General features: G+C 43.3%; 2 protein-coding genes across 5 annotated transcripts; one reads left to right on the plus strand and one right to left on the minus strand.

Annotated features, from left to right (window-relative positions):
- The first annotated feature begins 38 nt into the window (after positions 1 to 38).
- Positions 39 to 6,523, plus strand: plaa (phospholipase A2-activating protein). 4 transcript variants are annotated; one of them, XM_054752647.1, is made up of 14 exons: positions 39 to 272; positions 540 to 733; positions 812 to 912; positions 1,015 to 1,135; positions 2,437 to 2,604; positions 2,674 to 2,809; positions 2,871 to 3,040; positions 3,123 to 3,274; positions 3,343 to 3,562; positions 3,671 to 3,736; positions 3,817 to 3,888; positions 5,438 to 5,545; positions 5,615 to 5,785; positions 5,853 to 6,523. In XM_054752647.1, exons 1-14 carry the CDS (start codon positions 121 to 123, stop codon positions 6,419 to 6,421), a joined length of 2,400 nt encoding a protein of 799 aa, XP_054608622.1. In that variant the 5' UTR covers positions 39 to 120; the 3' UTR covers positions 6,422 to 6,523. The 4 variants fall into 4 exon arrangements, with proteins under 4 accessions (XP_054608622.1, XP_054608624.1, XP_054608623.1 ...); XM_054752649.1 differs by having other exon boundaries at positions 129 to 272; positions 545 to 733; XM_054752648.1 differs by having other exon boundaries at positions 237 to 379.
- Positions 6,524 to 8,438: 1,915 nt separating this feature from the next.
- On the minus strand, positions 8,439 to 10,575 carry LOC129168294 (uncharacterized). The gene is made up of 3 exons (XM_054753391.1): positions 10,173 to 10,575; positions 9,865 to 10,104; positions 8,439 to 9,177 (listed from the first exon to the last, which is right to left on the minus strand). The coding sequence occupies exons 1-3, from the start codon at positions 10,382 to 10,384 to the stop codon at positions 8,637 to 8,639; spliced, it is 993 nt and encodes a 330-aa protein (XP_054609366.1). The 5' UTR covers positions 10,385 to 10,575; the 3' UTR covers positions 8,439 to 8,636.
- Between the last annotated feature and the right edge of the window lie 559 nt (positions 10,576 to 11,134).

Below are 11,134 nucleotides of genomic sequence, written 5' to 3' on the forward strand. Positions count from 1 at the left end.
ATAAATAATATTTTTAATGTCAAGTTTGCTGAGCGGAAATGATGTCACTCCACTTTCGCTAGCCTTTAGCAGCCGGTGTATGTGTTGACAGCGACGGTATTTGGTTTATTAGGAGCAAACATGGCATCGGCGTCCAACTCTTTCAGACTCAGATGCTCCGTTCCGGGCCACGAAATGGACGTCAGGGGGCTTGCGGCTGCCGTTTTCCCAGAAGGAGCGTTTGTTTCTGTGTCCAGAGACCGGACCGGAAGGGTCTGGGTACCAAACTCAAGGTAGCTAGCGTTAGCATACATGCATTCAATTCAGTTTAAAAAGTGGCTGTATTGTCAGGCGTGGCTGCGTAAATGTTTATAAACATGCACAACATCAATCACACAAGGTAAATGTAATTTAACTTGTTAAAAAAAACAATGGCTATTGATAGATTACTGTAACTAACATTGCTACTCAATTTAGCTTTGTCATTCATTCAGTTACAACTCCTTGTTGTTGTCCCTCATGCACTATTTTAATTTGTGTTGCCTCTTCTTTCTCGGTAGCCCAGATAATGGTTTCACGGAGATGCATTGTGTGTCAGGCCACTCCAATTTTGTATCATGTGTATGTACCATTGCACCAAGTGAAACATACCCTCGAGGACTGATTGCCACTGGGGGGAACGATAACAACATTTGTGTCTTCACACTCGACCAACCACAGCCTCTTTACACCCTTAAAGGTCACAAAAATACAGGTAAGTTGTATTTTTTAATGTATTGTCCAAGTGAATGCATTATAGCCATGATAAGCTTTGTATTTTTCATTTCCACAGTTTGTACTTTATCTTCTGGGAAGTTTGGTACACTTTTGAGCGGCTCTTGGGACACAACAGCTAAAGTGTGGCTTAGTGAAAAGTGCATGATGACACTGCAGGTATGTCCATAAAAGGTGCATTTAAATACGTTACAGTAGTCTGGTGCTGGATGTCTTGGACTGAATTAGTCTAATCTATTTGGGGGGTGGGGTTCACTGCAGGGCCATACTGCAGCAGTGTGGGCAGTGGCCATGTTGCCTGAACAAGGACTGATGCTGTCTGGATCAGCAGACAGAACCATAAAGCTCTGGAAAGCCGGACGATGTGAGAGGACATTTACAGGTGAGAATTTACACGTGTTGTAGTCAGTACACATACAAAGCATGTTTAACGCTTAAGATGTTTCTGTAATTCACTCACACATTTGCCCATAAAGACAAAAAAAAGGCAGCTTTCCAAAAAATGTACAGGTGTGTATGTATGATTTTGGCCCCACTGTCAGGAGATCGGGAAGGTCTGGGTTCAAATGTCTGTTGGGCATCTCTGTGTGGAGTTTGCATGTTCTCCCCATGCTTCCCATACTCTGGGTTCCTCCCAAATTCCCAAAACATGCATGTTAGGTTCAGTGACGAACCTAAATTGTCCATACGTATGGGTGTACCCCGCCTCTCGCCCGAAGTCAGCTGGGATAGGCTCCAGCATAACTGTGACCCTAGTGAGGATAAAGCGACATAAAAGATGGTTTGCAATAAATCGCTTACTCATTTTTTTTGTTTCACTCACATTTTTCTTCTTTTTGCATTTGAAAGTTCTACTTAGAAGCGGCACACAACCTCCTTAAGATCTAACAGTGCAACATGTAAATTCTTGCTATTTTTTTCAACTAGTCTTAAAATTTTCACCAGGAGTGTATATTGATTTAATAAATTAATACGTTTTGTGGTTAAATATGGCCTGTTGGTAAAAAAAAAAAAAAAAGAAGAAGAAGAAAAAAGCATATTTAAGCAATTTGTATTTTTTGCCTAAATTAATCAAAAATGGCTGAATGAACTAAAGTACGATATTCGCCATTAGAAGAATTATGAATGTAGTATTCTCCATTGGCTCTCCAAAAGGCTTTTATTGCAGGTTTAAATTATCTCACAGTAGTTAACACTAAGCATAATAATTACATAACAGCAATAATAATAATAATAATAATAATAATAATAATAATAATAACACCGGCTACTGTTGCGGCCGTAACCCACAACAAGCAAAAACTCCACTCTGAACTCCTAATATCACTGCCTGTCCTGTCCTGCCTGTAAGCAGGTTTTCAATGCAACTACCTATGAAAATATTCCATTTATAAATGACGCCTACTTTGCGGAAATTCACTTATCATGGTCGGGTCTGGAACCAATTAGCCGCAATTTTTGTTGTGAGGAAGAAATGTCTCTTTTTGTGTCGCATTGCCATTTCAGGCTCATTTAAGGAAAAGAGATGACAATTATACAATAGTTTAGAAATGAATGCCCGCTATCAAATTCAATCGATATTCCTTCAACACAGATAAAATGCCTTGAGCATTTTAAAAATGAATGGCATAAAATCTTTCCAGGATCTCTTAATGGGTGAAAAATACTTAATTTCCCTACCAGGTCATGAAGACTGTGTCCGAGGACTGGTCGTGATCAACAGCACCGAGTTCTTCTCCTGCAGCAACGACACCAGCATCAGGAGGTGGCTGGTGACAGGTGAATGTGTACAGGTGCACTACGGCCACACCAACTACATCTACAGCATTGCCATCTTCCCCAACAGTGAAGGTTTGCTGCCTCCTAGTCAGCCTTTTGAGCCTTTTGTTTTGTCACTCAAGCTGATTTCTTTTGTGCAAGATTTTGTGAGCACGGGAGAGGACAGGACTCTGAGAATATGGAGGAAAGGCGAGTGTGCTCAGACTATCCGCCTGCCCGCTCAGTCTGTGTGGTGCTGCTGCATCCTTCCTAACGGTGACATCGCTGTGGGAGCAAGGTAACCAAACTCTACTTGATCACACTTGGTAATTATCGTCACACTTCTATTTATGCCTCAGTGACGGCATCATCAGAGTCTTCACCGAAGCAGAGGACCGTGTGGCCAGCGCAGAGGACCTTCAGGCATTTGAGGACGAGCTGTCCAAAGCCACCATCGACCCCAAGACGGGAGATTTAGGAGACATCAAAGTGGAGGAGCTTCCGGGAAGGGAACACCTTAATGAGCCTGGTATTAGTTTTCTTTTTGGAGGTTTTCAGTTACTTTATATTTTTATCTATATCTGGATCATTCATTTTTTTGTCCTCTCCAGGGAATCGTGATGGTCAGACACGATTGATCAAGGACGGGCAGAAGGTAGAGGCGTACCAGTGGAGTGTCAGTGACAGCCGCTGGTTGAAAATTGGTGATGTGGTTGGTGGCTCAAACCAGCAGACCTCCAAAAGCGTCATGTATGAAGGCAAGGTGAGGCTCCTCATTTTGTCAGCCTTAATTCTGATAAACGTTGACAACCTTTTCATTTCTCCTCTCAGGAGTACGACTACGTCTTCACCATTGATGTCAACGAGGGAGGGCCGTCCATGAAGCTGCCTTACAATGTGTCAGAAGATCCCTGGCTGACAGCGCACAACTTTTTGCAGCAGAACGACCTCAGCCCCATGTTCCTCGACCAGGTGGCTAACTTCATTATTGAGAACACCAAAGGACACGAGGTGGGACGCGCACAGCCAGCGGGTGGTGACCCTTTTACTGGTACGAACGTCTTTTCATAGCGACCAGCAGCGGGTGCAATACATTTGCTGTCTAAATTAAAATCACAGTGTTTTGAGCTAACTTTATTGCCGTTCCATAATCTGGCAGGAGGAGCCCGGTACATCCCAGGCTCCACGGACGGGAGGCCAAATTTTGGGGGCGATCCCTTCACAGGTGCAGTATGCCGCTTTCAAAACGGAGATTCAAAGAGTATCCAAACGTATGTTTTAAAGTGTTTTTTGAACCTCTTCTAGGCTCTGGTCGCTACATACCAGGCTCAGAACCAAACCCAGTTGCACCTGGAGGCGTGGCGGATCCATTCACAGGTGAAGCACAAAAATCTCAGTGCACCCTTTGAATTTCAGCAAGCATTTTGTTATATCTTCTCTGTAGGTACTAGAGAAGGTAAACTTGCACTACGTTCACACTGCAGGGTATGATGCCCAATTGGGATTTTTTTGTTTAAATCCGATCTTTTATGTAGTCGTTCACATTCCTTCTATAATGCGACTGGTAAATATGAACACAATGTGATCCGGTAAGTGACGCACATGTGCACAAAACACGTGTGTTTACAGAAGTAAGCATGGCCCCAATTTGTGGTGGTTACAAGCATTTTATGCAACCATAGTCAACATTTTCGGCACCAAATTATGTTGCGTAGTTGATTAAGAAGGAAGAGGGCAAGACTTTTGGCTATGACGGTTTGTGGGAGAAGGGGCATGTGAGTGAGGAGTTGGAGCCAGGAGTGGTGGGACATTGACGTGAGCCGCTTCACTGACAAAGATTAAAATAATTTTTGGAAGACAAGACGAACTTTTGCCTGTTAGTACCTTTCCCCAACTCTCGCACAGCAAAACATGCCTTTCAATGACGTAGAGGTCGGCTGTACACGACCCAAATGTTCAAACTGCAAGTAGCATCAGATAAATGTCAGATTTATATCCACATACAAAAGAGCCCTTGGTCACATTTGACGTGAACAAAAATGAGACAGAGGTCACATGTGATCAAAAAAATCGTAATTGGCCCGCAGTGTGACATAGCCTTTGATATACAGTGCCTTGTAAAAGTACCATTTCAGCCTTTTATTGCTTTTATAAATTAAAAGCAATAAATTGTCTAAACGGCCAACAACACGAGTACCAAGATAGTTACTGTATGTTGATCACTGGCTGCATGAGTGCTGCCGACACAGGGGGAGCTGCAGTTCATTGAGTGAAAACATGAATTCTAACACAGGCCTCTTGGTCATGGAATACACCAGGGCAGCACAGGTTTATTGGAATCCTCTTCCACTCCTGCATGAATGACATCACTTGTGGATGTTAGACACCTTGCGCTTCATTCCATTTGACTCTGCCCCACAGCTGCTCAATTGGGTTCAGGTCTGGAGGAGACATATTTGTCCACTCCATCACCTTCACCTTTAGCTTCCTTAGCAAGGCACTTGTTATCTTGGAGGTGTGCTGTTGTGTTGGGAAACTACCATACAGTGCAGTTTCTGCTGTACACTGTCATAGCACATGTTGGAATTCATGTTTCACCTCAACGAACCGCAGCTCCCCCAGTGGCAGCAGCATTCATGCAGTCCAGACCATTATGCCACCACCACCATGCTTGACTGTAGGCAAAACAGTTTATCTTGCTACTCACTTGTGTTGCCAGCTGTTTAGATAATAATGGCTGTGTGATAGAAAATCTATACTCCTATACAAGTTGTGCACTGACTATTCAAGTTTACTTTCTACAGTCATTTCCCTTGAGTAAATTGCTGAAATGTGAAGGATATGCCGGCCGTTGTGAGATGCTGTGTGTATAAATACAGTATGTTTTCATATGTGTTGCTTTTAATGAATGAATCCTACGTGGCAGGTGGAGGTGCTTACTCTTCAGCAGCCCTTCGAGAGAAAACCACCAACATTTACTTCCCCAAGACTGATGGCGTCACCTTTGAGCAAGCCAATGTTTCCCAAATCATTGGTGAGCATATTTTCTTGCTGCATCTCATTTATTTTTTTTGTTGCTTCATGACGTATGACTATGAACCAGGCAAGCTGAAGGAGCTGAACGGAGGCGCCCCTCACGAGCACAAACTCTCTGAAGATACTCTGGAAAGCCTGGAGAGGCTGCTGGTGTCCGTCTGTGGGCCAGACTTCACAGAGTCCCCTCCAACTATTCAACAGATCAACCTCCTCTGGAAGGCCTCGCACTGGCCTGAAGGTAGAATGTCTTTTGGGTATTTTCAGTCACCTTTTACAAAGTCACTTGTTCTTCCCTGACTTTACAGATATTGTGTTTCCTGTTCTGGACATCATGAGGCTGGCTGTGCGTCACCCGCAGGTTAATGAGAGCCTGTGCGGTGAGGCAGAGGGTGTCCAGCTGTGCAACCACCTCCTGAGCTTGATGAGGCCAGAGGGACGGCCCGCTAATCAGATGCTGGCGCTACGGATTCTGTGCAACTGCTTCAACGGCAAGCACGGCCAAGCGCTCCTCATGGCCCAGCGAGAAGCTGTCCTGTCGCGGGCCGCTGACTTGGTCACTGTCTGCAATAAGAACATCCACATTGCTCTGGCCACACTGGTGCTTAATTATTCTGGCTGTCTGCACAAACGACCTGATTTGGAGGCCAAAGCCCAGTGCTTGTCTGTGGCCAGTAGGGCTCTGGAGACCGTGCAAGACAAGGAAGCTGTGTTCCGGCTTCTGGTCGCGTTAGGAACAACAGTGGTCTCCGACCAAATGGCCCAGGACCTGGCTCGCTCACTGGGCGTCAACACGCAGATTTCTCAATTCTTGTCTGTATCTGATCCTTCAAAGGTTGCAGAGTGTTGCCAGCTAGTTTTAAAAGAACTACAATGATGTAAAATGACATTGAATTAAGATCAAATCACTTTCTTACAACTATGCTGTTTGCTATGTGGTGGAGGTATGAACTTGTATGTTCTACAATAAAGGATACATTTCAAGTGGCTTCAGTCCAGATATCTTGTTGAAAATTGAAAATGTCTTAGAGTAGGATGATTGCACATTACACATGCACACACACAATCTGTAAATTGTTCTATATCGGTTAAAAGAACAAATTCACAACACATTAGCTTCATGCGGACTGTTTGCCAGTGATGTGCAATCAGGGCCAGCAAAGCCTTCTCTGCTGGCCTACATTTACAGCTTTAAATTTGTTCCTTGTATTTGTATTAATTTATTCCCAACAGTCGTATCTTTATTTAGTACTGTTTCTTGACTACACTGCTTCCAGTAGTGGTTGTGTATGTTGGATTTTTTTTTACCAATTAGATTTCAGTTTCTATTGATGTCATCTGCCCAGGGCCTTCAGAATCAAGAGTGCTGGCCCATGACCCATACACACTATTAGCAATGGGGCTGATTCTTTAGCCAATCAGACTTAAGATTCGCCTCTCAGGGCCAGCAATCCGACCCACAGCGATAGCAGCACTTTTCCTCGATTCGGAGCAAAACTATTCAACAAGCTTAGTCACGCCCACAATGGCTGCCTGAGGAGGAGAAATTGACATCTCTGGTCATGTTATTAGATAATAAATATTGATTCTGAACTGCTCCATATGCTATTATAGTGTAGAGCCTAGATGCCCAAAGTGGGGTACGCGTACCCCCAGGGGTACACCAATTTTATTAGGGGGTATATGAATAAAAATGAAAAACAATTGGTGCCTAACACTCACAAATACAAGTGTGCCTGAATGCCTCACGGTGCAATGAGAACAGAGCAGAAAGGAGACAAAGCTTGAAGTTGTTGATTGCTCTGTGTGCGTTACATGAACCAATACGTAAGTTTGATGATTATTTTGTGCATTAAGAGTGTTTCGTCTTGAAGAGTTTTATATTGGTGTTCCAATCTCCGTACTGCACAGCAGCAAAAACCTGTCACTGTGAATGGGGATTTCCCCGAAAATGAGGCTTTATTGTTGGTTGTATAAATTTTTATACTGCTTTATCATGATTGTTAAGCTTTCCCCTTAAGTTTGGTATTAAATTAATATGCAGACTTAAACCATAGCCATCCTGGGTGGACAAAAAAGTGAAGCTCAAATTCAACTCATTCAAACGAAGGAAGGATGCCAGCATCAAATTGGAATAAAAGATTGTGGGATGATTACTTATCTACGTATTTATCACTGCTCATGTGAAAATGTATCAAAAGTGACCATGCAAAATACACATTTTTGAATTAACCAAGTAAACCAAGTTATTATGTGAAATATTTCAAGTTAATTAACATACAAAGGTTTATGCTTTTGTGCAGGGGTAGGGGGTACGCAACTGTATAAAGTTTGGGAACCACTGGCGTAAGGGTTTGGAGTTTTCCTAACCCATTCTATTTACGCTCGTTACATTTGGCTGAGCGCCAACTTTACAAGGACTGGTGATCACTGTTGGAAGCTAGTTACTAATGCTCGAAGTTACTAGAAGAAATGAAAGTCAGGCGTATCGGTGATGATGTATTGGAAGATAAAGGGTTAAGTGGGTGTCTTGCTTCATTAATAATGGTACTGTGGCTCCTGTAGCACACCACATGCTTAGAGGAGATCTGTGTTGGCAATTTAACAAAATGGTCAAGTCCCCACTGAAGGCCCAGGTACCAAATGCACCGCCCGCCACTGCTTTGCATACCGTCATGGAAAAAAGTGCACAATTTGCATTTCTTAAATTTGCAAAGATCCACCTTTGTGCTGTGTATTTGTACAAGAAATGGCACATTAAATCCCAACATAAACAGTGCCTTTTTCCACATTTTTATGCGTATTGGGAGTAGATGTCTCAGTTCAGATAGATTTTTTAATTGTGGCATTTTATTACATATTCGATTCCACTAAACATTGAAACATGGCTTTAATAAATCAAAGTCCAATATACTGTGTATCCAAGGATTGCATATACAGTACATGACAAAACTAAAGTATCATAGCAGCAACATTTTTCCACTTTTGATTTGACTATTTGAATAATATGTCATGTCAGCAACACAAATTGGACTTTTGGACTCTTTATTCTTGATGGCAAGAATCTGGGTGTCCTAAGTAAAGCTTTTAATCTAGGTGTTCCTATGGTGTCGCCCCACGTTGTGCAGGTAGAGGAGCGGCTGCAGGTAACTAAAGCTAATGGATGCAGCTGTGGCCGTGGCATTGAACTGACACTTTAAAACCCGAGCAGGGAACAGTCCATACATAGCCAAGGTGATGATGAAGGGGAGGTAGTTGATTGTGAGGACCACCTGGATGGCGAGGATGGTGATGGAGGCTTTCCTCTTTATGAAATGCATCTCCCCATTCCTCCTGGGCTCGCGGCCCCTCTTCGCCATCTCTTCCTTTATGCTCCGTGCCGGGGTCTCCATCGCCACATTCCCCAGATGACACACAGTCTGTTTTTTCTGAGCGTTCTGTCTGTCTCCTGGTGGAGTTTGTTTCAGCGCTTTCAGGACAGCAACGGAACAGAAGGTGTCCACAGCCAGTACTGCAAGGAAGATCGTGGACACTGAAATGATGGAGTAGTGGATGACAGAAGACCCGGCAAACACCAAGTTAAGGCAACATGTGGCAGCCAGTGCTCCCCATCTGTACTTCAAGGCCCGGAACCTGAGGGTCAACCAGAAAAACAGGCACAGTGGTCATATAATCAAATGGTTCTCAGTGGTCAGTGGCTGCGGGACCCACCCTGAATAACAAGGGCGACCCTCCATCCATCCGTTTTGCGGCAACTTTTCAACTCAAATTTCTCAAATATCTTATATTTCATGAAAAGATGGTGCAGTTTGAATAAAATAACCCTGTATAGCGTACGGGGAAGAGTAGCTACCACAAGGTTACCCAGCATGCCTTGCGGCTTGTAGATGCGGGTATAGTTTTGCATGTCTGTTAGTGTGTAAGCGTTATTTTTATACTCGTATAGTCTGTTTGTGCTGTGTTGGCAGAGAGTGTTGTTGGCTCATCGCTTTCAAATAAAGTGCCTCTTTAAAGCACGCTGAAGATGCCTCTGACAATTTCCTGAGTGACTCAAGATTGCCATAAGATATTAGCAAACGTTGTTGGTCTTCTTCTACGGTGGGTTTCAAGTAGCGCGACAAAGCGCTGCCGCCACTTTTAGGAGTGTTAATAGATGGCGCCCTGCTGCAAGAAAAATATTCCCTTCAGAATACAAGGGCAAGATTATTTTCGGACGTTTTTTCTGCCCAGCCACTGACCCGCAACCCAAAACCAGCGGCTTGGAATCGCTGGTTTAGGTGACACTGTATTAAATGTGTTTATAGTTACCAGTCGTCTTACCTTAGAAAGTCCAGAGGTCGTACCACAGCTAGGTAGCTCTCCACACACACCAGACAGAGAAGAAGTGGCTTTAAAATCATCATTGATGAGATGATGACAGCCATCAAGGCCATCAACAGGAAGCTTCGCAAAAAGAAGTGGTTGAAAAACAACAAGGGCACCATCAGATGGAAGGACAGGTGGATGAGGGCCAGGGAGAAGGGGAAGAAGTCTGTCAGTAAGATGCTTCCAAACTTTGACCTTTAAAATAAAAAAAATCTTTTATCAGTCGGTATTATAGATGATAAATAACTAAGAAGCGTGATAACCTTCTTTTGAGGATGATCCAGACAAGCCAGAGGTTTGACGGGAAACCAAGTAAGAATTCAGCGGCGTCCGTGGCAAAGAGAATGATGAGGCCCACAGATGGTCCTCCAGTACCATCGTAAGGATCACATTCAGACCAGAAATATTCTAAAGAGGACGAAGCGCCGAAATCCGATCCATTCATGCTGGTGGGAAGCACTGCAGATGCGCTCATTTAGACAAGAAATGCAATCACAAACATGCATTCAGTGACAGACCTGAAGTGGTTCTCCAAAGGCTGGTGCAAGGCTGACGATATAATGTGTTTGTTTTGCATTCTAAAACATGCATGACTGACAACAAAAATATTTGCATGGAAGCATCATATTCCACAGAATTCGTCAGTTGGCTGAGCAGCTTAAACTGGACAAAGACAATGCTTTATGATAGGGTGACCAAACGTCCTATTTTCCCCCGGGACATGTCCTGTTTTCACTTTCTGTCCTGGCTGTCTTATTATTATTATTTTTTTTTAGAAAGTGATGAAAATGGCTCAGTTTTCATCGTAGGGCACTCTGCTGCATGTGAAGTCCCCGTGTGGGCAACTTTTTGGGTTAGTGTTGCCAAAAAGTTGCAAAATGCCAAAGAAAAAGCAAAAATACCTGCACAGTTAATCCTTTGACTCTTGCCGAGTTGAAGTTTTGTAAAATTGCCGACGTCATGCACAACGTTCGTTCAGATTGCCAAGTCCCAAAGACTGATTACATTCCAGAACTCAACAAGCATTTGATCTCAGGTCCCTGTGTCGTTCTGTTTTTGGAATCATTTTTACTTTGGAATTTGTGCATTTGGTTATAGATAGTATTTTGTAATACTGTACTGTACTTTTTATATCCATCAGAGGAGGTATACCTCAAATGAATTGAAATTACAAGGCATTTTTCCGTAATCTTCGAGTATCACTTCAGTACCTCATTGTTTTCAA

Source organism: Dunckerocampus dactyliophorus, chromosome 15 (genome assembly GCF_027744805.1).
Source record: "Dunckerocampus dactyliophorus isolate RoL2022-P2 chromosome 15, RoL_Ddac_1.1, whole genome shotgun sequence".
In the NCBI taxonomy this organism is placed as follows: Eukaryota; Metazoa; Chordata; class Actinopteri; order Syngnathiformes; family Syngnathidae; genus Dunckerocampus; species Dunckerocampus dactyliophorus.

Coding starts and splice junctions, on each gene's coding strand:
- plaa (XM_054752647.1), top strand. CDS start 121: ATGGCATCGGCGTCCAACTCTTTCAGACTCAGATGCTCCGTTCCGGGC. Junction 1,136..2,436: donor ATGTGAGAGGACATTTACAG/GTGAGAATTTAC, acceptor TTTCCCTACCAG/GTCATGAAGACTGTGTCCGA. Junction 3,737..3,816: donor TGGGGGCGATCCCTTCACAG/GTGCAGTATGCC, acceptor AACCTCTTCTAG/GCTCTGGTCGCTACATACCA.
- LOC129168294 (XM_054753391.1), bottom strand. CDS start 10,384: ATGAGCGCATCTGCAGTGCTTCCCACCAGCATGAATGGATCGGATTTC. Junction 10,105..10,172: donor TGGATCATCCTCAAAAGAAG/GTTATCACGCTT, acceptor TTTATTTTAAAG/GTCAAAGTTTGGAAGCATCT. Junction 9,178..9,864: donor CGACCTCTGGACTTTCTAAG/GTAAGACGACTG, acceptor GTTGACCCTCAG/GTTCCGGGCCTTGAAGTACA.